At 57.2% G+C, this 25184-nt stretch overlaps 1 protein-coding gene across 1 annotated transcript in view; it reads right to left on the reverse strand.

Moving 5' to 3' along the window:
- The window catches only part of RADIL (Rap associating with DIL domain), a 68902-nt gene that overhangs the window by 10690 nt on the left and 33028 nt on the right, over window positions 1-25184 (reverse strand). The window contains exons 3-8 of the mRNA XM_046666517.1: window positions 15603-15835; window positions 13939-14571; window positions 12012-12049; window positions 7133-7293; window positions 2745-2857; window positions 610-894 (exon numbers count right to left, since the gene is read on the reverse strand). Of these exons, the coding sequence (XP_046522473.1) occupies window positions 610-894; window positions 2745-2857; window positions 7133-7293; window positions 12012-12049; window positions 13939-14571; window positions 15603-15835 (1463 nt within the window). The remainder of the gene's footprint in view (window positions 1-609; window positions 895-2744; window positions 2858-7132; window positions 7294-12011; window positions 12050-13938; window positions 14572-15602; window positions 15836-25184) is intronic.

Here is a 25184-nt window from a genome sequence, read left to right on the forward strand (position 1 = left end):
TAAGGTGGGACGGCAGGGAGGGGCTGTGACAGCCACTGGATCCCCAGAGCAAAGGGGCATGGTCCAGGCCTTCAGTCAAGACGCCTTGCTCCCACCCCTCCAGCCCTGCAGACCCCAGCCCAGCCTGGGAAGTCCATGCTGGCGACATGCATGTACCGTGGACTCGTCCCCACTCTCTAGCCCCTGGGACCCAGCAGTGCCCCTGGTTGGAATTCTCTGGTGCACTGAGCCCGGGGCAGGGCGATGGAGGAACTTCTGCAAGGAGGGGAGTTGGGCCTTGGCGCAGCGAGGCAGGGTCAAAGGTCACATCACTTCCCTGAGCCTGCCCCTCCCCTCTCACAGGGCCTGTGGGGCTGTGTGGGGATAAAACAGACCAGGAAAGGCCCCAGGGACCCTGTGCAGACCCCCCAGCCCCACCCCACCCTGGGGCCTCTGGCTCCTGCTCCTGCAGGAGCTCATTCTGCAACACGTCCTCCTCCCCGGGCCTCAGCCAGCCTCCCCGCCATGGCACAGCCCTGACCCCCACTGAGCAAGACACCCTGACCCTGGCGGAGCCGGTGTCGGGAGGGCGCCGAGGGCTCAGCGTGCCCGCCTCCAAGGGGAACATGCAGGTATCTCCTGCAGGAGGATGGGTCCCCGGCCGCCCAGGCCCTCACCCCTGTCCAGGAGCTGGTTGAAGAGCAGAGTGCTGGAGAAGAAGAAGAGGTAGGCCAGCACCTGGGACGCGATCTCGGGGTGCACCCGGAACTGCCGCAGGAGGTCCAGGGTGGCCTGGTACACGGACACGACGCGCCGCAGCTCCTCGGGCAGCTGGGGGGCTGAGCACCAGCTCTCCCGGCGCTCCGACTGGAAAGGGGGGCACTCCAGCAGGGCCGGGAGGCAAACGTACAGAGTCTGGGGGCGAGAGGCAGACGCAGCACCATCAGCCCGGCCCGGGGCCCGAGCTCCTGGCTCGGCCACATCCCACATCTGTTGGACAGGATGCCCCTGGGACGGCACCCCCGGCACCACGAGCACCCCTCACGCAGAGCTGAGCCAGATGCAGCTCCCTGGGGGTTGAGGCGCCTGCCTGAGGGAAGGCCCCTAAGGGGACCACATTCTGTGCAGAACGACAGGTGCTCACACTCTTCTCAGGGGCGACTGGGCATCCACAGCTGGCCCCCAGAAATAAACAGTTGTCACTCGGCCAGTGCCCCACAAAGGGACCCCAGGATGCTGTGTCAAGGGCAGAGCACGCCCCACTCGGGCCCCAGGGCAGATCAGAGCATGTGGGGCGGAGGAGTGGGCTCCTGCCTGGCCAGCCAGGATGCAACCTCAGAATCCTTCTCAACACAGGGCCCCAGCAGCCAGTGTTCATGACCACGTTGCTGGTTTACTCCACCATCTGAACTCCATTTGGAACAAATAGGGGTCATCTTCTTCTCCAGTCACTGTCCCCAAAGTGCCTTATCCAGCCTCTTCCTTCCCACTGGACAATCACCCACACCATCCACCCGAGTTAAACCTCAGTCTCAGTGAGTCCCTCAGGCTCCCCCCGCAGGGGCCGCCTGCCTCGGGGCACCTCCTCTCCCCACTCTCTCTCCTGCCCCGTGCACTGGGTGGGGATAAGCGGCTCCTCCTTGCCTGGCAGCTCTGGTCACCGTGATGGCCACCAGGGCCCACAGGGCACACATACCCATCTCTCAGGGCCCTCAGGCACCCCTTGCTGCCTGGCCCCTGGCCTGGGCTCCTCCAAGCCCCCTGGGCCTTCCTCGCTGGTAGGCAAGGGCTCGGGCATTTCCCGGGGGTCCACAGGGGTCCACAGGGCCTGTGCCCTGGCCGTGCCCACACGAGGGAAGGGGCTGTCCCTCTCCCCACTGGCCAGGCCCGCTCCCCCCGATCAGGTAGGAACAGCACCATCAACGGGGTGGATGCTGGGCTTGCCTTTTTGCCAATCAATCTCCAGAAGTGACCCTCTGGGGTCCCCCTGGGCCAGCTGGTGGGGTGAGGGGTAGGTGAAAGGCCACAGTGCCCTCCAGAGGCCAATGGCTCACGGCCAACAACCCCTCCTCACAGCGCTGGGCCTTGTAGGGTGCGACCGCGAGGGGCACCTCGAGGGGGTCTTCCGTAACTGGGAGCTCTCTTTAGAACGTAGGGTGACTATTACCATCCCATGTGGTCTCTGAATAGACTGGATCAGCAGGCCCCCCCCCTAGTGACAGCTGCGTTGATGGACGCCTGTACACCGACCTGCTGACCCTCAACCCGCTCAGCCAAGGATGTTGCAAAACCCAGTGTCCAGAGGGAACCACAGCTCGGAAAGGTGACAGCCAGGCCAGGAGGCTGCAGACAGCGCAGAGCTGCAGGTGTGGCTCGGCCCTGAGTCCAGAGACCCTGACACCGGCTCAGTGACTGACGGAGTCTGGGGGCCACGAGCTGCTGCCCACCCCCTCAGGGCGCTGGGACAGCGTGCCCAGGGCAAAGAGCCTGGCACTGCCGCGGATCCATTCCGCCTCTCAAATCATCTTCCCCGGGGCAGCCGCCCCCCATCTCTCCACACTGCTGGCCCCAGGTGGGGGGACGGCTCATGCGACAAGTAACAGCCAGCGAGCATGGGGAGGAACCAGAGGCCAGGGCTCAGGGGGGCCGAGGCGGCCGGTTCAGAGCTCACAATCCTGGGGTGACGGGTGGGGAAAGCTCCTCGCTCGCCCCCGGGCCCCCACACTCCCAGGAGGGCCGCGAGGACTCACCCAGCCGCGCCCTACCTTGGACACATAGTAGACGCACTGCTGGAAGGCGTACAGGATGACCTCCTCCAGCACCGCCATGGCCTCCTCGCTGGCCGTCAGGGTGCAGGAGAACAGCGACTCCTTCGAGCCTGTGGGGACACAGCAGCACGACGTCACCACGCGAGGTGGCTGGGCCTCAGTGCACGCAGGAACCTTCTGGAACACAGTGACCTCACACACCGGCCCAGTTATCTCCTGAGTGCCCTCGCCCGACGCGCCCATCTTGGCTTTGGAAAACAAGCCAAAGTCACAGAGCAGGCCCGGCCGACCCCCACCCCGCCCGCCAAGCCCTCCCAGGGGTCCCCGGGGTCCCGAGATGCCGGATGGCGTGGCTGAGAAGCCCCAGTACCGCGCTTCCGACAGCTGAATCCACACCAAGCACGTCAGGAGCTCAGTAACCGACAGATTCTGGAGAGCTTTTCTGTGAGAACCAACTGCCCCCACAGTGGCAGATTCCCACCCGATTCCCACGGGTCACTTCCCACTCGGGACACGGGTCAAAGGACACCTGGCTGAAGCTCCTAAGGAGACCGTCGCTCCCTGGAATTGTGACATTTTTCCGAGAAGGGAGAAACCCAACTGTCTGTGTGCCCTGCTCTCCCCCCAGCGCCCAGAGAGGCTGCAGGAAGACGCCGCTGTGTCTTGGGCACAGAGCAGAGACCCCGGACCCTCAACAGCACGGGAGAGGGAACCCCGGCTCTGCGTGGGCAGGGGAACAACAGGCCCGAGGGTGGCCTCCCCAGGCTGGGGCAGCTGCCAGGCAGCTATGGCCGGAGCTAAGACTGGGGGGCTGCCGGGGGCCTGCCCAGCGGGGCTGGGTGTCAGCAGACATCAGGTGGTCCCTTCCCTCTGGGAGGGGTTTCTGTAAAGGCAGGGGTCCAAACTGGTAACAGGGTCCCCAAGACCAGATGCCTACATCAGGGCGGACCCACCGAGGAGGCCTCCCGGAATGTGGGGAGCCACGTGGTGTCAGTGCTGGGGGTCCCCAGCACTCAGGGGAAGAGACTGGACGCTGGATGCCCTCCTTGGTCCCTCGCCCTCCGAAACCCTCAATTCTTCACCACCAGGAGCTGCAGGCCAGTGGCCGCGGCGCCATGTCCAGTGCAGGCAGCCAGGGCCTTCGCGCTGAGCCCCGTCTGAGCCCTCCCAGAGCCTGGCCTGCAGGGTCTTGTCTGGGTTGTGGGTGGGGGTCTCCCTGGGGACCCTGGCGGGGTCTGGCTGCTCCCTGCAGCCTCACTGGGCCTCGTGGGAGGGGCAAATGAGGAGATTTGAGGGGTCCTGGGTCTGCGGGAGCAAGAGGCTGTGCCCTTTCCTCCAGAAGGCTCCAGGCCTAGAGAAACACGCAAGGCTGGCCTACTGCCCCCGGCACATGAGCAGACGGAATATGTGGCAGCCAGTGGGAACCCCAGCTCCCAACCTCTCACCGCAGCAGGGCCTGCGCATGGGCTGGGTGCTGACCGTGGGCCCCCCACACCACTGCCGGGCTGAGAGAGCAGACCCACCCCCTCGCGTGGCCACGAGGGGCTCTGGAGGGAGGAGGGATGGCTGAACGAGGCCGAGGCGGGATTCCGCAGAGCGCCACGTGGGGTGGCTCCCAGCAGGGCCATGCGGATCTCCCTGGTGGCATCTAAAGGCCACCTGAACACTGCTCCCTGTGCTGTGGGCTCTGCGGGAGTTCTGGCTGAGCTTACGCCCTCAGGGACTCCCTCCCTCCGTTACTTGCTCCCCAGGCCCCAGGACGGAGCTGCCCCTCAGGCACCAGAGGAACCCACCCCCCCAAGCCTGCAGGCACAGAGGCAGGGCCTCGAAGACCAACAGGGGAGTTGTGAACGGATAAAACAAACACCCCCCCTTATATGGGCTGATCTCTCATCTGCCCGTGCAGACGAGGCCTCCTGGATCAGAGCTCGGACAAAAAAGGTTGTTTGGGGAATGAAAACGCGATTTTTCCAGCTTTCAGGACATGACATCTCTGTTTTTAGAATTCTTCCCACAGAGATTTCCTGCTGAGGGTCAGGAGGCCGAAACGCCTGCCCTAACCTCCCCTTCGCCCTCCGCTGATGCTTCTTTTCCTCTGCGCTTTCTAGCGCCTGCACGGCACAGGGCATGGTTGCTGGGACGCTCAGGTCCCGCGTGGTGGCCCGGCTGCGTGGTCCCAGGGTGGGCAGTGGCGGGACCGGGCGTCCACGCGCTCACCCTCCCAGCACCGACTGGGCCCCAACGGCATCCCGGCCCGGGCCCAAAAATAACTTCCTCCCAGGAGCAGAGGCAGCAGCTAAGGAAGCAGAGCCCCACCAACCCCAAGCGGCTTTTCCCACGGAAACCAGCCAAACACGGGGTCCCTGTGTAGGACGGATGCCCTAACTCAGTGGGGTCTCGGGACCACAACCTCTCGATATGCATCCGAAATAAGCCCAGATGAGAAGGGGCGTCAGCAGGACTTGCCCAAAAGTCACGGGGCGGTCGGTTCTCCCAGCTGACTTTCTGCTGGACCCAAAGTAAACGGGCCTCCCCACCCACACCCCTGACCTCCTGACATCCCGCACGGAGGGACAACATGCACTGGGAGACAAGCCAGAGGCCCAGGTGCTTGCTGGCCAATGCCAAGTGCAGAAGTCTCCTCCACTCGGAGCCACTGGGGCGCCCGCAACGTGGGTCCTGGGCGGCTGGGGCCTCCAAGGGGACAAGCGGGCTGGAGAGAGGTGATGAGGGCCTCGCAGGCAGCAGGGCACTGAGCTGCCTGCCTGGACCCCAGAGCGCCCTGCGCAGGGCGGGCCCACGGCTGGAGGGGCCTTGGCTTCGGAGACGAGACGCGTGCACATGCAGGCATTTATGTGACCTTCGGGGGGAAAAGCCAGACAACAGGTCTGCTTCGGCCCCAGGCCTCCCGGACAGAGAAAGCAGCTGCCCCACCCTGGGAGGTCTCACCAGGCGCCTTTCACAACAAGGGACAGAGGCAACAGGCCAGCGGGCCTGGAATGCCCCCGGACGCTGAGGGATCAAAGCTGCCCTCCACATATCCACGGAAGCCCAGATTCCGGGCCCGGGAGCCCGAGAGTTCCCACCGGCCTCCACTGTGGGGTGGGGGTAAGGAGATGCCAAGAAGCCACAACGACAAGAGGAAAATAGGGACACCGGCTGGCTCCGCTCCCTCACCCTGCAATCCCCCGGCCCGGCTCGGACCCCACAGGGCCGGCTCAGCTGGGCTCCCCAGGGACCAAGCGGGCACAGGCCTCCTGAAGCACACAGCAGGACAGTCCACACGGTGCAGACCACAGCCCCTCCCACCGGCCGCCAAGAGCCCCCCTCGCAGGAAATCCAGCCCTTCGCCATCGGGGCCCCAGCAGGTCCCAGCCGAGCAGGCGAGGTCCAGGGCCTCCTCCTGATGTCGCTCTCGCGGGCTCTTTCACACGGAGCCCATGGCCACCTCCCAGGAGACACGGCTGAGCACACAGAGACGCTGCACAGTGTCCAGCAGCCCTGCCCCTGCCCTCCTGGCTTCCCTCCCGGCTCCGAGGGCAGCCTCCCGCTGTAGCTAGGGCCTCCAAGCCGGGCCGCCCAGCCCCGCCTGCTCGGGGTCCCCTACGCTTCTGGGGCAGGCCGGGGTCAGGCCGGGGATGGGCCGGGGCCCACAAACGGGAGGGAGGGAAGTGAGCAGCTTTGGTTTTGCCACGGCAGAGCATGGGGATGTGGGACAAAACCAAGCTCAACCATGTGAGGCTGTGGCCCAGCCGCTGGGTGCCTGGCTGTCACACCCTGTCCTACCGCGGGACGGTCCTGCTGCTCCTTCCGGGCTCCGTTCCAGGACCCAGCCCGCCTCTGCAGCCCCCGCACAGCCCTCGTGAGACACACACCAGCTGAATCCCACCGGGGGCCAGATGCCACCTTCTTCATGAAGCCCTCCCAGACTGCCCCCGTCAGACTCACTCTTTCAACTTAGTGTTTTCAGCATCCACACTGTATTCCATAAATTCTAAGATGCACATTTGCCCTCCTTTTAGTCTCTGATGGCAACAAGCATCACACAATTTTACAACTCTCCTGGGGAGCGTGCTTGCTTTCTGAAACAGTGGTGCATCTTGAATGGTGGTGGCTGAGGGCCGACGCGCCGCCCTCTCAACGGTGCCCAGTGGTGCCCTGTGTGCCCCGGCCTCCCCCAGCAGGACACAGGGCAGCTGCACCAAGTGCACAGAATGACAAGGACAAAGTGGCCAGACTAGCCCAGCCATCGGCGTCTCCTCCCTCTCAGAGGAAGCCCCGACACAAATCCACCTCTGTTCTAGCGTTTGACCCGACCCTGAGACGATGAGGCGACGCCACGCCCAGCCCGCTCACTCCGCCCCCCGGGAGCGCAGCAGCCGTACCCGTGACGTCCAGCTCCTCCTCCAGGCTCTGCATGTAGAGCGGGCACTGCTGCTGTATGAAGAACAGGAGCTCGACGGAGTTGGACATCCAGAAGAGGATGTGCTGCAGGTCTGGCACGAGGCCCGCCATGCTGACGCCGGCCAGCGACAGGGGCTCCTGGCTGCCGAGAGAGAGAGGGGCTGAGGTTACGCTCGGAGGGGCCCCGTCACCGCGGGAGGCCGAATCTGCTGCTCTGCACAGGAAGACGGTAGTTTCAATAACTAACAAAAGCCACTACGATTCGTCAACCTGCCAACGTCAGGCTGGGAAACCAGATACAGACACCCACCCTGCTTGACACCTGACGGCCAGAGGCGCAGCCACATACCTGAGCAGGAAGAGCCACCAGGGGCCACAGAAAGAGCTCCCACTGCCAGGCACTGCCCGTGTCCGTCCCCTGCTGAGGCCTCGTCCCCTCCGTGTCCGTCCCCTGCTGAGGCCTCGTCCCCCCATGTCCATCCCCTGCTGAGGCCTCATCCCCCACCGTGACCATCCCCTGCTGGGCAGCCCGCATGGGCCGAGCGGACCTGAGGCTCCAGTCCTCCTGCTCCTCTTGAGCCTGCAGTGTTGCTCTCTCTGATGTAACTTCACTTTTGTCGACAAACAATGTGCCCTCTCTCTGTCCTGCTCCCGGGGAGGGAAGGAAGTGGTACCTGATTGCAGCTCCCGGTTTCCACTGCTCAGTCAGTCAGCCACTGCAGCGCCTGCCCATCGGCAGGGCTCTGGGCCCTGTTCCCTTCCCGCTCTCCACTCTAGTTTGAATTACACACATGTACGCACACGAGCATAAAGAGTTTTAGGTCATTAAAAAGCATCGATCTGGCCTTCAGAGCCTAATTTCATTTTGTTTTCGACATTCATTGCCCTTCTCAGTTTCACCCAGAACTCGAAGGCACAGACAGGCCTCTACTGGAAAAGAACCCCCAGGCATCACCAACTGGAGTTTTGGTGTCACACCCCAGAGAGGTCAGTGTCAAGTGCACGCGGCCTGGCAGCCCCAGCCACAGCTCTGGGGCCCGTCCCACGCCTTCAGATGAACACCAAGTAGAGAGAGTGATTTCACAGATATGACACCAAAGGCACAGGCAACAGAAGAAAAACCAGACAAGTAGGACTGTGTCAGACTAAAAAGCTTCCACACAGCAAAGGAAACCATCAACGGAGTGAAAAGGCAACTTGGGGATGGAAGAAATATGTGCAAACCATCTATCAGATAAGGGGTTAATATGCAAAATATATGAGGAGCACCTACAACTCAAAAGCAAAAAAACTAATAACCCAATTAAAAATAACTTAGAGACTTAAACAGACATCTCTCCAAAGAAGACACACAGATGGCCAACAGGCACATGAAAAGATGCTCAACATCACTCGTCACCAGGGAAACGCAAATCAAATCCACAGTGAGGTATCGCCTCACACTCGGTTGGAATGACTATCATCAAAAAGACAAGAGATAACAAGTGTTGGCGAGGATGTGGAGAAAAGGGGACCCTTGTGCACTGTTGGGGGGAATGTAAATTGGGGCAGCCACTATGGAAAACAGTATGGAGGGTCCTCAAAAAATTAAATATAGAACGACATTATGATCCAGCAATTCACTTCTGGGTATTTCTCCAAAAGGACTGAAATCAGGATCTCCAAGAGACATCAGCATGCACAGTTCACCCATCAGTGATGTCCATCAATGAATGAATGGGTAAAGAAAATGTGGTATACGATACAGTGAAATATTATTCAGCCTTCAAAAAAGAAGGAAATCCTGCATATGCAACAACGTGGATGAACCTCAAAGACATTACACTAAGCGAAATGAGACCATCAAGAAGGACGAATGTTGCATGATGTCACTTATATGAGGTATCTAAAACTGTCAACCTTATGGAATCAGAGGGGAGAATGGTAGCTACCAGGGGCGGGGGTAGGGAGAAATGGGAAATTGCTAATCAATGAGCATAAAGTTTCAATTATGCAGGATGGATAAGTTCTAGAGGTCTGCCGTACACCACCGTGCCCACAGTTAACGATGCTGCATTGTGCCCTTAGAGATCTGTTGAGAGTGGTTCTCACGTGAAGTGTTCTTATCACGATAAAATAAATAAAAATGAAACAAATCAAATCAATGATGCTCTGATGTAAATTGTTTTTTTAGAAAACCCAGTGGGGAAGCATATAGCAGAGACATTATTACTGAAGACAAAGTCAAATGCATTTTTGCTAATCAAAATTAAACGAAAATGAAAAATTCAAAAAACTTTCAAAACAATTCATGAATCAAAGAAGAAATTAAAATACGAAATATGCAAGAATAAGGAAATAATAAAGAGCTTAATGGAATAGAAGCCAAAGAAACAGTAAACAGAAACAGCAAAATCGGTTCTTTTAAACAGATAACAACAGACAAACGCCTGGCAAAATAAATCAAAGGAGAAGGAAAAGAGAAAAGATAGCAACACAATAGGTTAAATAGGAGGATATTACTACAACTATATTAGGGACGAAAAAGTCGTAAGAGATTATAACGAACAGTTATAATGAACAGTTTTATTCTAATGACTTTGAAAACATATGTAACAGATAATTTTCTAGGAAAGCAAAAATTACCAAAATCAACTTAAGGCGAAAGAGAAAACTTAATCAATAATCCTTAAAGAAATGGAGCCAGGAAATAGTCTCTGAGCCCAATGGGCACAGCCCAGGCCTGTCCCCACTCCTCCAGGCAGAGCTCTGAGCCGCGTCCTCACCACGGACACGCTGATTCAGAGAAATGAACACAGAGAAATCGGCCCATTGCTTTCTATGAACCTGGTGATTAAAATCAGACAAGGGCAACACAAGAAAGACACTCAGACCAACTTTACTTATGAACGCAGGTGGGAAAATCCTAGTTAAAATGCCAACAAACCGTATACTGCAAGGCTAAAAAAAAAAAAAATCGATGGTCATGAAGGGTCAAGAAGGGTCCCAGGAATTCAATCACGGCTCAGAAAACCTCCTAATGTGGGACCCACGTTCACAGATTCAAGGGAGAAAACGCGTGACGATCACAGATGTGGAAAAAGAGTTTGGCAAAATCCAACAGCCACTCACAAAGAGAAGCACACAACCCAACGATGGGAAACAAAGGGGTCACCACGGCAACAGTGTGAAACTCAGGTGTGCGCTCGTGGGTAATGGATCTATTCTGTACTTTTCTGTATTGTGGAAGTGATCCATTATCTTTAAAAAGGGGGGGAAAAGAGCGCTCACTGGGGATGGACACAGGGCTGCCTGTGTGTCTGGAAAACACAGTATGAGCATGAGTCGCAGAAGGGAAGACTCGGTTCCTCCCGTCCAGCAGCGCCCCCGGCAGACGGGCACTGGACAGGAGGTGGAGGGCCGGGTGCGCCTGCAAAACCCCAGCCCCATCGCCTCCACGCCCCACCTCGACCCTGGAACCCCGGCTGTCCCCGAGCCAAGCCGGGGCAGGGAAAGCCCCTCACCTGTCGCTGGGCCCCGGGGCCACTCCCTCCTTAAACGTCCCCTCACTCAGAAAACCCAGAGGTGTAGGACTCCACCGAGCGTGCTCACGCCTCTGCCATTTGCCCCACATGGACAAGCGGCTCATCACCCTCTGAGGCAGCGTCCCCCCGGGGGCCTCTGCTGCGCCCCGCGACCGCCGAGCTGGTGGCAGAGCCTGGTCTCCCCGCACAGCCCCAGCCTCAGAGCCCTGTCACCCGTCAGCGCACAGGTACTCGAGGTCACTCTGGTGTCCTGATGTCAACAGGAGCCAGGGAGCGTACATGGGAGTGATGGAAATTCTGGGCACAGCCTCCAGCCTGGGCTGGGGGGTGGGGCGGGAGCCGGGGGGCGGTGGGGGGTGACTCCACAGCTTCGCTGCCCCTGACCAGCCTTCCATCTCCCTCTCCGCGCCTTTAGCTCCTTTCTGCGAAAGCGGCAGGTGAGGACACCTCCTCCTGACCCCTTACAGGCCCTCAGGGGCCGTGTAAGAAGCACACAGGCAGCAGCATGCTTTATGAATGGCCCGCCATCCCACTCGAGGATACACAGGGATGGATGAAAAGCAAAGTTCTGTGCACCGCGGGGGGACTTGAAGCCCCGCGTGTCCTTCCCCGACTATGGGCAGTGGCCACCCCCTTGTCCTCAGCTCAGCCTGGGGTCAGCACCACATTCGTATGTTCTTATACAGAGGGCTTAGCTGGACTTTACACACGTGTCTACACGTATGAAGCATGTGACAGTTCCTTCACTGTCACGGTTGCCACGTCCCCTGCACCCACACACTGCACCTCCCCTGCCATGGACTCGTGGGTGCTCCCAGCCTGTGCGCGTACAAACAAGGCTTGGAGCGCACGTGTCCTGCCCTCTGTGTGAAGGTGTTTCCCTGTGGTGTCCCCTCGGGAGCAGGCCTGTTGGGTCCCAGGACGTGCACGTCCTTATTGTTAACGCCGAATAGTTTTCCCAAGTCCCACCAGGAGTGTGTAAGGGTAGAAATAGTGCTTTTTATTGAAATGGACATTGGAGACTGAGATGTGCTGCCGTCTCTCAAAATGGGGAGCTGGACATGCCCTGGAGAAGCAGGGAGCCAGGGGCAGTGCAGAGGCTCCCACCCAGGCCACAGGCGCCCTGAGACGTCTCCCAGACCAGAGCTTCCCAGGGGCGGGGGACTAAAGAAGTGGAAACGCCCTCTGAGACGGAAGGAGGGTGTGGCAGAGGCGCAGAGCTGACCCCGGAGGCACCTGGGGGACCCCCTGGGTCTTGGCTCCACAGGGAAGGGCAGGTCGACAGGGAACCAGCTGCCTAAGGGGCAGGCGGGGGCAGCAGCCGGGCCGTACTCACAGGTGCGCCTGCTTCTCTGCCAGTTCTTTGGTCTTCTCCTACAATTATAAAGAAAAAAAAGCAAGCATGAGAAAAACAGGATACCCCAGGTTATGTGCAAAGAGAACACCACCAAATACACGCTACACCATCCACAGAGACACACGGCCCGTTGCGCCAGCCACCCCGCCCTGTGCTGTTTACTCTAAGCCACGCTGGAAAGAGCGTGCTTCCATCTGGTTCAACATCTTCCAGTTCCATTACTGAATACGACCTACGTATTTCCTACGACAGAAATATTTCACGACCATCCAGCTCACACAACAACCGGCCGTTTCAGAAGGGTGACAACAGGCCACACGCTTTACAGAGAACAGAACGAAGATCCCAGAGACGCTCCATTGGGAAGCTGCATCCATACACCTTTAAGTGTCGGCCACAGTGCTCACGAGGAGACGAATACGAGCTTGAGGATTTACAAACATACTTAAACATCCCCACAGGGATTCAGGTTTAGCCAACACTTTCTGTCACTTGTAATCAAGCAACGATTCTTGTTTCAGTAGCAAGGTGTCATCTGGGAAGTGTGGCCTCACTGCTGTCGCTTCTTCTTCCAAGACGCACACATTGCCCTGCAGTTGATAGAACGCTCCTTCACGAGTCTCCTGCACCCTCGGTGGCCTCAGTTGTGACACAGGATGCAGCCCCACATCGTCAGGGTTGTGTGGGAGTTAAATCAAACAGTGCCTGACTTACTAGGAAGCGTCCGGCCCAGAGCAGACTCGGGAAAAGGCCAGATCCACGTGGAAACTCACAGCCCCTAACGTCAGGCCTCGGTCACCTCGGGCCCTGCTGTGGGCAGCTGCCACCCTGCACCGACTCCACCTGCCCGTGCGCACGACTGCACGGAGGGGCAGGGACCACACCGCGGGGACACTAACATCAAGTCCCATGCAGGACACAGAGAGACACGGCTTGGAAACCCACAATGCACACGGATCGCTTGTACAAACCTTTGGAGTGACAGCCCACGTTGGCTTTTGCTTTTAAAAAGTTTCAAACATTTTCAACGTGGGTTTTAATCTGAGGAATCTATCTGGTTTCCACACAGCCAAATGGTTTCCTCTTCCCAGGTCTGCCCCGGGGTAAGCAGGACCAAGATTAACAGGGGTCTCTGAAGGACTGTGTGCAATCAGAAGCCATCCTCTAGGACCCCGGGGAGTCCATCACTGGAGGGGCAGGAGAGGGGTGGGGCTGTGAGTGCAGGGCCCAGGCGGCCTCACTCCCACCCTCGCCCTGTGGGACAGGCTGTCTGTGCCCGGGCTGCTCTGGCCCCCGGGGGAGGTGTGGCAGTGCCCGGAGCCATTTCTGTAAGGGGAGGAGGGGGTCCTCCTGGCACGCAGTGGGTGAGGCCAGGGATGCTGCTCAACATCCTACCGTGCACGCGGCGGCACGACAGGAGGAATTTTGCCCAAAATATGCCGGGTGCCACGGTCTAGAAACCATCCTGGAGAGAAGCTTTACAACATACAAAAGTCCACCCGTCCGGCGCCCTCACCAAGTCGACAATGGGTTGTTGGCAGCGGCTCAGCCTGTTCCCAGAAGAAAGGACGGGGCACGCAGGCTAGATGGGGGCTCAGGGCTACAGGGCACCTCGTTACTGGGCGCGTGGAGGCGCTGGGCCGGGCCGGGCCATGGGGAGGGACACAGGGCCAGAGCTCATGCAGCCACGGCCGACCCCACAAGGCAAAGCACCACAGCAGACCCCTGAGTGGTCCCGCTTCCCCTGCTTGCCCGACGGGCTGGGAGGCATGGACAGGCAGGGAAGGCTGGCCCTCGGTCAGAGGAGGGATTCACAACCTCCACCCTGGCGGCCGCAGCTGCCACCCAGCTCCTCCCATGGCCCAAGGACCCCGGACAGCGGAACTGCCCCACCCCTGCGACTGACCCAGACTGTCTCTCGGATCAACTTCGCTATCTTGAGCAGGAGCTGCCCGAACGAGCCTGGCTCGAGGCGGGTGGCCGAGTGCTGGATGCAGAGGCAGAGGAGGAAGGCGGGGGTCAGCTTGTGGTCATCGCCGCCGGGCTCGATCAGCGTCATGATCCGCTGCAGCAGCGTGTCCTCCGCCTCGGGCTCGAACTCCAGGTGCAGCTGCCGCGGCCGGGGGAGGGCGGCCCGCGCAGCCCCCGAGGCGCCCCGGGCCCGCAGCACAGCACCACACAGCCGACAGCTGGGCGGCCCGGCCCGGAGGCGGGCCAGGGCCTGGGCGGGCAGGGGCTGGGCCTGCGCCGGGTCCTTGAACAGCAGCAGGTAGTAGAGGCCCAGGGAGAGCAGGTCCCCGTGGCGCAGCGCCACGGTCCGGCCCCCCAGCTCCGAGAAGTTGACGGAGACGGGCGCCCCCGGGATGGGCTCCAGGACCAGCCGGGCCCCGGCCTGCTCTCGGGCCGCGGGCTGGCGCCTGCGGATGGTGCAGTGCAGGGGCAGGATGTCGGGGGCCGACAGGCTGATGCTGGGCTTGCTGGAGGGGGTCCGCTGGCCTACTGTGTGCCGCTCCCGGTTGAGCACGTACACCAGGCTGTCCTGAAACACAGACACCAGACATCAGGGACAGGACAGCACCCTGGCAGTTCAGTCAGTGAGAAGAACCGGTGTCCCAGTCCTCAGCACCTAGCTGTGTGCTGGGCCCGCTGTCCCCGGCTCCCGGTGTCCTGCTGCTGGCCCCCAGCCTGCCCCACACTGGGCGCCCACCCTGTCCGAGGAGGTTTCCCAGGGCAGCCTCGGCGGCACACCAGAGACCCAGGGCCGACTCCAGCATTCAGAGGCGAGAGGCCAAACGAGGGCATCTCGACACGGGCTGAGCGTGGCCAGCCCCCACCCCGTGACCCACGTCAGGCTGTGTGCAAGCCCCTCCCCCGCTGCTCCAGGGGAGCTAGGAAAGGTGCCCCCAAGACCTGAGCGCCAGGAGGCCTAATGTCGCCAAGTGTGCCCTGAGGGAGCTCTGAGAACAGGAGGGAACGGAGAACAGGGAGGAGCAGGCTTCGATGGGGCGGCCACACGGCCGGCTGCTAAGGGTCAGACCCTTCCAGCCAAGACGTGGGTCTTCGTTCCAACAAAAGCCATAAGAAATGCGGGCTCAGGGAGGGCCAGGCGGCCGCCTTCCGTACCTCCTGAGAAGGTGTCCTGCACCCGCTCGAGGCTGAGCCCACTGAGCCACTCCCTGGGCGGCCGGCCACCTGGAGGGGACTGACGCCTGTGCCCTGGCACCTGCCCAGGTCCCTCCCCAGAGCCCCAGCAGGAAGTGGCCTGAGGCACCGTCTGGGAGGCAGGGACAACTCTTCCAGAAGGGACCTGGGGACAGGCAAACACTGGGCTCCTAAGTCAGGAGCTGGGAGGTCCTCGGCACACGCCTTGCTGCCTCCCACTGAGCCCTGAACACAGGAATGCTCTGGAAGCAGACGGCAGGGGAAGCCCTCACCCTCCCAGAGACTAGGAGGGGCCCAGTGTGGTGGTCCCCAGCCGCCCCGTTTCTACAGCCCCATCATCAGAGCAGGAGCTGGCAGCGGCTGAGCCCAGGACCCCTGGAGGAGGCGGCGGGGGGTGAGGGAGCTCACGTGCTGCTGGCTGTAACCCTGCAGGAGGAGCAGGTGGGGCGACTCATAGAGCGAGTAGCGCATGGCGTCCTGGCCCGGCTCCTCGGAGCCCTGGGCAGCGGCCTGGCTCAGGCTGGTCTCGCTGACCGTGCGGCGCAGCCGGGGTGGAGGGGGGCTCCGTGAGCCCCCCGGGACCAGGGTCGGGGTCCCCTTGGCGCGGCTCCGCTGCAGCCTCCGGGCCTGGGCGTTGATGCCTGAAACAGAAGCCACACAGGGGAGGGTCAGAGCCTGGCTGAGGCCACCTCCAGGCCCTTCTGACTTCAGATCTCAGGAAGCCACTGCTCCCAACAGCAGGCCCCATTCTGTCCAACAGGGCTGGAGGAGGCCACAGGACTGACCACATCCTCACAAGGCCAGGCTCCCCCTGAAGAGCCAGATAGCTGGGCTGTCCACACCCGAGGCCCCTACAGGAGCCCTGTGGCACACCCAGCATCTCGGCCCTCCCCTCAGGTGAGGCAAGGACTCCTGCCGGGTCACCGTGCCGGGGGCTTCCATGTGGCCGCACCACCCCAAAGCCCTGCCCAGCCACCTGTCCCGTCCTGCCAGCCCACCTGTGCATGTATGCGTGCATGCTGTGATCAGGTGAGATGAGAACCAGCCATCCTCCTCCCCTATTTTACGAGGAGGAAGCGGTCAACTTGCCCATGTCACCCGGGCCCACTGAGCCGGCTGGTCTCCGAGCCCGCCTGAGACACGGCCAGGTCAGAGTGTGCACACACACTCAAGCCCATGCACGCACACAAGTGCACACACATGCACACGTGCACACACAAACACACCACGTGAAGGACTTAGTCGCGCACACCAGGAAGCGCTCTTTAAACTAACGCTGCTGGGAAGCTGGGAAGCCACATGGAGCCCGTGAGCGCCAGTCTCCCGTCACTGTCCCCATTCCCCCGCTGACCCCAGGCCTTTCTTTCTGAGCCCTCAGCCGAGTCCCCCCACACGGCCTCCATCTGCCCCCATCTGCAGCTTCCCTTCCTACAGCCCCTCCAAAGGAAACCAAACAAAGCCCGAGGACGCGAAGGGCGCGAGGTGCTGGGGCCGGGGCAGGGCTGCCTTACCCGAGGAGACAAGCCCGCCCTCCCGGAGCACGCCCGCTCACTGCAGCCTGCGGGGCCAGGGCTGCGGGAGGTGATGCCGGCCCGCCCGCCGCAGTGCGAGGCTGCTCCCGCAGCCGCCACTGCAGAGCCAGCCAGCGACTGGCAGACAGAGAGCCGGGGGGGGGGGGGGGGGGGGGGGAGGGGGGGGGGGAGCAGGGGGTGAGGGAGGCAGAAGCCAGCCCCAGCCGGCCGTGTCCCACCCACTGCCCTACGAATGGCAGAGCCCCAGCTGCAGCATCACTGCACAACCACAGGGCCACATCGGAGAGAAGAACATTCAAAGCCAGTCCAAATGCTGCTCCAACCCCCAGGCTCCTCCTCGTCTTGGCCGCGGCTGCAGGAGATGCGCCTCAGAGCCGCCTTCCCCAAGTCCTGGGCTCCTGGGACACCGGCAGAGCCCCAGAGGGTGCCCTTTCCTCGTGGACTCCCAGGGGCTTCCAGAGACCCCCGATGGGGCTCAAGTGATGGGGGCCAGCGTCCTCGGGGGCTGCAGCCCATGTGGAGCTCACAGCGAACCGGACCCCACTCCTCTAGGTGTGGCCCCACACCACCGGCAGATGACCCCTTCCAGCCCCCAGGGCCGGGTTCTCTGACCCCGCTGTCTAAAACAGTGACCTCACCACACTCAGGACCACCCTCGGCCGGGGCTGCCCACACTGGCCTGGCCGGCAGGGCCAGCATGCAGGCATGATCCCGAGCACCCTGCTGGCGCACAGCCATGTGGACCCTCACACACACGTGGACACCCGTGCAAGGATGGCCACCGACCCCACACAACCCCCCGTGGGGACTATTCGTTCATAGGACGAAGATGCTGCGGTGTGTGCCCAGCGGTGGACGGAGAGGCAGAGAGTAAAGTGCAAGGCCACCTGTTTACACGCTTAAAACAGCACGTCGAACACCACTGTGTACTGCTCACGGGTGTATATGTGTGCACGTGAAGCCATTTTCACAGATGGATAGAAAACGCGCACAGCAAATTCAAGAAACGACTGTCTTCCAGGTGGGGAGGAATGACCCTGGGAAGGTACATAATATAATGCATTAATACATCTAATAGAATAAATACATCTAATATAATACATCTAATAGAATATATGCAATACCACGTCCTACATAGAAGAGAATGCATTTTATTTATTTATTTACTTATTTTGAGGAAGATTAGCCCTGAGATTAGCATCTGCTGCCAATCCTCCTCTTTTTGCTAAGGAAGACTGGCCCTGAGCTAACATCTGTGCCCATCTTCCTCTATTTTATACGTGGGACGCCTACCACAGCATGGCGTGCCAAGCGGTGCCATGTCCGCACCCAGGATCCGAACCAGCGAATCCCAGGCTGCCGAAGCAGAAAGTGCGAACTTAACCGCTGCACCACAGGGCTGGCCCCTACATTTTATATATAGTTTTATACAATGTTTTACTCATTTTTTTTTAACTCTAAATAAATATGATAAAAAAAACTTTATGTCAACCCTGGGAGATAGGTCCCCAGGTGTCAGATTATTCTTTATACTTTTCTTTATTTTTAAAACCTTTCTTAAAGTAAAGCCCATAAGCATTCGCAGCCCTCTCACTTGCTGTGACCTCCTGGCTCCCCCCCGGGGGGCGGGAGACTTGCATGTGGAGCTGCGGGGCCGGTCCCCATCCTGTCCTGACGAGCCTGCCGGAGACGAACCGCCAGCCCCGCGTCCCCAGTGAGTCACTCTGAGGAGGTGGTGGCTTCCAGAGAGCCTACAGGGACAGTCATGGTCTCCTTGCTGACATTGTCTTCCAGTGTCACCATCATGAGACCGTGCGTCCTGGCACAGCCCCAAACTGGGCGGATCTGCCCGACCCGGAACAGAACCTCCCATCTGGCTTCCTGGTGGCGGTGACAGGAGGGGGCCGCTTGGGCAGAGCGCAGGTAGAAGCACTCACAGAACCTACCCACGCCCCTCCAAAGACGTCACATGTCCCAGTGGTGCGTGGCATGGCCTCTTCCAGGAGCTTGGCCCACGGTAGCCCTGCGGCGATGTGGGGCTCCCCTCTTCCCCGTTGTATATCTGCTCTCTGGCGAAAAAGCAGAAACACACCCAGCAGGGGAATGAAAGCAGGGGTCTGGAAACGGCAACCCAGAGGGGCTGCTGGGCTCCCCCGAGGACACACACAGGACCGCCCTGCCCCGTTCCCACCTCAGGACACACGTAGGAAGCCGTCTTGTTCCCACGCAAGGACACGCACGTCACCCGCCTTGCCACTCAACATTCGCTAATACACAGGGAGGCCCCAGACTCAGAAGCAGAATCATCACTTTCCACCATCTTAAGAGGATAATGCACTGGGAGAGATCCTGAAACAGCCCCTGCTGCCTCCCGAAGAAACCACAGCTGGGTCCACAGGCTCCGACTCGGGGTGCTCCGGCCACGCTGACCCACCCTGAACCGTTTGTCTCCGACATGGGAATTGGGGGGGGCGGGGCTCGCAACCAGCAGACGGTGTAACTTGACAGAAACGGTGAGAGAGCGTGAACATGCGTTCACAGTGCACCGTTTACAGAAAGGAGCTCGGAGCTTGCCCTGCCCCGGCGGCCGGCTCTAGCCAGCTTCCTGCCCTGCCCAGAAGGAAACCTGCAAGCTCGCGGCTCCGCAGGCAGGAGTCCCCCGTTCCTTGTCCCCAGGATCAGACACTCTGGGTGAGGCAGCCAGCTGGGCAGGAAAGGAAGGGGTCGGGGAATGACACCCTGGGCCACATGGCTCTTCTGTATGCACCCGTCCTTGCCCCTCCACAGGAAGTACAGACGTGCCCTCCGCTGGCAGAGAGGAAAGGACTTTTCGGGTACCGGGGGTGGCAAGATTGGTGTTGAAAACAGCCGGCAGCTGTCATGAGAGCTCTGGGCATGGGCTCTCTGCTGGCTGCAGAACAGCCCTGGAAAGAAAAACACAGCTCCTTTCCTGAACGTCACTAAGTTCAGGACAGTGAAGTCACCTGTAGGCTTTACCTCTGGATCCTGTTGGCTCTTCCCTCCCTGGACGCTGAAGGTTTGAAACGATACACACAACTTGGAAAACTTTCTGTTGCTTACACGCCCTCCCCCGGGGCCGGAGGAGGTCTGGAGATGCGATTACAATAGAGGACTGATGGGAAAATGAGACATTGCTGTGTTAGGAAATTTTACTAAAATTGGGGGAAACGAGAGTATTTTTAAGTGGTCCCTAATAACAGCTGGGGACAGGCTGCTAAACTAAACTCTGCAGTAGCTGCTGCGAAACACAGGGGTCTGACTTGCCTTAAGTCTTTCCGAACCATAAGAACGTTTTCTAAGTCAATCAAGCAATCCTTGGAGTAGATGTGAAATTTTTTGTATTGGAAATGTACAAAGAAAGACCTAGTTAGGCACAATCTGGTAAGCACCTATCTACTCCATGGCCAGACTTCTTCTGGGCATTTTGCAGCTAATTCCATTTCCTTCTTACAACGGACCCTACAAAGGCACCTCAGTGAGACGGGAATATGTTAGCCTCGCTTTTTAGGACCAATCCTACCACTGGCGAAAAAATTTCTAAAGTAAATGTATATTTAACACCCCCTCCCCGATTAGGAACAGGACAAGGATGCCACTTGTGACCACAATGACCACCTCTATTCAACATTGTACTGGAGGTCCTGGCCCGTACAACAAGGCAAGAAAAACAAACGAAAGGTCTAAAGATTGAAAAGAAAGGAAGAAAAATATAATTATTTTGCAGACAATGTGATTGTGTATACAGAAAATGCAAAACAATCCACGGACAAATTATGGGAATTAACAACTGAATTTAGCAAAGTGACTAGATATGGTGAATATGCAAACTTCAATAATATTTTTAAACACTAGAAACAAAGAGAAAAGGATATGTAAAAAAAGTGATACCATTTACGAAAGTGTCAAGAAACATAAAACAACTAAGTAATAAATCTACCAAAAGATGTGCAAGACCACTACACTGAAAATTATAAAACACTATTGATAGAAATTAAGGCAGACCTAAGGAATAGAAGGATATACCAAGTTGATGGGCAGTAAAGACGTCAGTTTTCCCCCAACTGGTGTGTAAGTTCAATGCCATGTAATCCCAATTATGGTTTCACTGGGGTGGGGGGGGTGCGGTGCAAATTGATAAAACATATATGGTGATGCAAAGGGCTAAGGTAATCTTGAAGATCAACAACAAAGCTGGAGGATGCTACCAGATAACAGCCTTATTATAAGCTCCGGTAATTAAGAGAGTGTGGCATTGGTATAAGGACAGACAAACAGACCAGCGGAACAGAAACGAGTCATGTATCCAGAAGGGCTGGTCTTTTCAGTAAATGGTACTGGGTCAACTGGATCTCCACGTGGGAAAAAATGAATCATGATCCCTACCTCACGCCACCCACAAAAATTAATTTCAGGTGGATTGCAGATCTAGCTGCGAAAGGTAAAACAATAAAGTGTTGAGAAGAAAGCCCAGGAAAATATCTTCATGACCTCGGGTACACAGAGATTTCTTAAATCAGGGAACAGCGCTAATCACAAAGGGACAACTGATCATGGATGCTGTGAGGGCACTGGAGTGGTTACAGACAGTGACAAGTTCAGCTCTTTAAATGCAAGGCTTAAATCAGTCAGAGAAGCAGCAAGTTTCCAGAGGGGTCCTAAAGGAAGCCCTCGTTTCTTGCAGATACAGTGCCAATCTCACCAAAAATCAGATACAACATGTAACTGCGTGGTTTGTAGGACACAGTGTAAACTGGATTCGCAGCCTCACCAAGCCCCTTGTGCGAAAGTTAAGGCACTGACCGGGAAGAAGTGGGGCCCTAAGACCTGGCACGGGGAAATCTTGTGGGCTCTCACGAAGCTGAGCAGCTGGAACCTGGACTCAACCTGAGCCTGCAGGAGGGGGTCCTCGAGAGGACGTGACCGCCAGGTGACCCGAGAGCTGGCCCTGGGCAGTCAGAGGCTGCTCACCCCTCCCCGTCCTTGGAACGTACGCTGTGCCCACCGTTCCCAGCATGGGAGCTGCGCCAAGGAAACAGCCTTGAGAAAAGGCGGGGCTGAGACCATCTGGATGGGGTTCACGACGGAGCCCAGTTAAAGCCTCTGTACAAACTTTGAGATCCTGGCGGGTGGCTCCAGAGATCTGCTCACCTTGCAGGCGCCCAAGACAAGCCTTGAGAGTCCCCTTACTTATCCTGCCTTTTTCTCCAGTCTCTCCTTGCCCGAGTGAGTGCCGGGCCAGTCTGCAAACCAACAGCCTCACTGGCCAGGAGAAGCAGCCTGCCTCCTGCGTCCGGAAGGACTAGCCTTCCCTTGCTTCAAGAACCTACGATAACCTCACGTGGGCAGCCGCGAGAGGATGCCTACCCCCTGAAAACCCACCCCTACCCTTATTATCACAGCGTGGTGGCCACTGAATGCACAGGTGTCATGTTTTAGAGGCAATCAGAGTGACAGAGAGCTCAGCAGCACCTCCGGGCTGCAGGCAGGCTGCCCTGACCCTGGAGGCCCGGTGACACCCGGAGAGTCCACAGCAGATGGGTCTGCAGCACAGGGCCTCAGGCCGACCTCAGGGTTTGGAGCACGTTGTCTTCCTTCCTTTTGAGAAACAACTCCTGACCCGCTCCTGGGTCCTGATGGGAACTGAAGGTCTCATGAAGGGACATTACAGGACCCCACAACCTGGGTCCCCATCACCAACTGGTGTGGTTTCTGCTTTCCTGACTGGACAGTAGGTGAATCGAACTTCTCTTTAAAAGACGGTGATGATGGGGCTGGCCCCGTGGCCGAGTGGTTAAGTTCGCGTGCTCCGCTGCAGGCGGCCCAGTGTTTCGTTGATTCGAATCCTGGGCGTGGACATGGCACTGCTCATCAGACCACGCTGAGGCAGCATCCCACATGCCACAACTAGAAGGACCCACAACGAAGAATATATAACTATGTACCGGGGGGCTTTGGGGAGAAAAAGGAAAAAAATAAAATCTTTAAAAAAAAAAAAAAAAGACTGTGATGGCACACTGCAGAGTGGGAGGAGATATTCGTAGACACATCAGAAGAAGGACTCATATCCAAAATCCATATGAAAAAGGCAGACAACCCGATAGAAAAGTAGACAAGAGCTCTGAACACATACCTCAAAAGAATAGCCCAAATGGCCCTTAAACATATGAAAATGTGACTAATCTCACTGAACATCAGATATGCAAATTAAAACCTCAAAGCAATACCACTACATGACTGCTGGACCAGCTAAAATGAAAAGACAGACAACACCAAGTGTGAGCAAGAACACAGAACAATTAGAATTCTCACACACTGCTGGTGGGAGTGTAAACGGGCAGAAGCACTTTGGGATAAACCGTGAGGCAGCATGTCCTAGAGCTGAACAGACGCAGACCCCAGGACCCGTCAATGCCTGTCCCAGGCGGGTGCTCGGCAGAAATGCGTGCACGGCCGTGAGACGAGCACGAGCTCATTCATGGCAGCATCACTCCTGGCAGGCCCAAACTGGAGACAAGCCCGTGTCAATCAGTGACAGAATGACTAAACAAATCGTGGTGCATTCGCACAATGGAATACTGCACAGCAACAACAGTGAAGAGATTCGTCTATGAGCAATAAAGCAGATGTCTTAAAAATACGACATCAAGCAAAACAAGGCCAGACACAAAAAGGTACATATTATATGACTCCATTTATGGGAAATTCAAGAACAGGCAAGACTGAACGACGGTGCTGGAAGTCAGGCTCGTTGGGTCCGTGCTAACGATTAGGAGGGGATATGAGGGAGCCTGCTGACGTCCTGTTTCTCGGTCTGGGTGCTTGTTGAAAATGCCTTGAGCTGCACACTTATAATCTGTGTACTCTTTTGTTTGCATGCTATATTTTAGGGAAATGCTTCCTTTTAAGAAAAGGACATCAGATATTAAGATTATCATATGCAAATGATAAAACTATGCTTACCCTGTTTAAAGAAATAAAAAAATCTTGAAATATTGGTAGAGAACAGGAAACTAAAAACAATAACACCAGATTTGAAAAATAATTAGAACAGAAACAGAAACTACCATTTCAATGGAGCATATCAGACACAACAGAAAAGCGAATTAGCAAACTAAAAGACAAGTCAAAAGAAATTATCCTGGGGGCTGGCCCCATGGCCTAGTGGTTAAGTTCAGCGTGCTCCACTTCGGCAGCCTGGGTTCAGTTCCTGGGTGCAGACCTACACCACTCCTCGGGGGCCATGCTGTGGCTGCGATCCACATACAAAATAGAGGACGATCAGCACAGATGTTAGCTCAGGGAAAATCTTCCTCAGCAAAAAAAAAAAAAACAAGAAAATGTCCCAGACGTGCTGCAAGGAGACAAAGAAGAAACAAGATATATGAAGGAGGTTAAGAGATAAGGAAGACAGAGTGAGAAGGTATCACATGCGTCTAAAGACAGCTCTAGAGGGAGAGGAATAAGAATGGGACAAAGGCAATACTTGAAAAGAACATGGCTGAGAATTCTCCAGAACTGACTGAAGAAACCAATTCACAGATTCACGAAGTCCAATAAAAGGAAGAAGAAAGACATCAGAAGAACACTATGGACTAGTACCCCTCGTGAATACAAATGCGAAAATCTCCAACAGAGACTTGCAAACATGTAACAGGATTAAACAGCAGGACCAACGGGGCTCGCCCCAGGAAGACAAGCTGACTCAACATCCCCAGATGGATCGCTGTGGTAACTATACCGACAGAACAAAAGACCAAAACAACATGATCGTGTACTAAATGCCACTGCATCACATGCTTTAAAAATCGTTAATTTCATATCAGGTAAATTTTATTTCCATTCAAAAGTCAGGCTTTAAACACCCTGGTGTGAAAGGCAAGACTAGGAAGCTTTCAGAAGAGAACACAGGGGAACATCTCTATGACCCGGGAGGCAGGGAAAGACTTCTGCCACAAGACCAAAACCAAGACCGACCGAAAGCATTAACCAGAGAGAAAAGAACTGACAACGCCAATTATATTAACAATTTCATTCATCAAAAGACAATACAGGGGCCGGCCCAGTGGCGCAGCGGTTAAGCTTGCACGTTATGATTCTCCGCGCCCTGGGGTTTGCCGGTTTGGATCCCAGGTGTGGACATTGCACTGCTTGGCACACCATGCTGTGGTAGGTGTCCCACATATAAAGTAGAGGAAGATGGGCACAAATGTTAGCTCAGGGCCACTCTTCCTCAGCAAAAAGAGGAGGACTGGCAGTAGTTAGCTCAGGGCTAATCTTCCTCAAAAATAAAATAAAATAAAACAAAATTATTAAAAAAAGACACTATAAGTAGAGTTTTAAAAATCAACCCACAGACTGGGAGGAGATATCTGCAACACATCTTTCTGGTAAAATGCTAGGATCTAGAATAAAGAACTCCCACAAATCAATAAGAAAA

Source organism: Equus quagga, chromosome 7, assembly GCF_021613505.1.
Source record: "Equus quagga isolate Etosha38 chromosome 7, UCLA_HA_Equagga_1.0, whole genome shotgun sequence".
Lineage (NCBI taxonomy): Eukaryota > Metazoa > Chordata > Mammalia > Perissodactyla > Equidae > Equus > Equus quagga.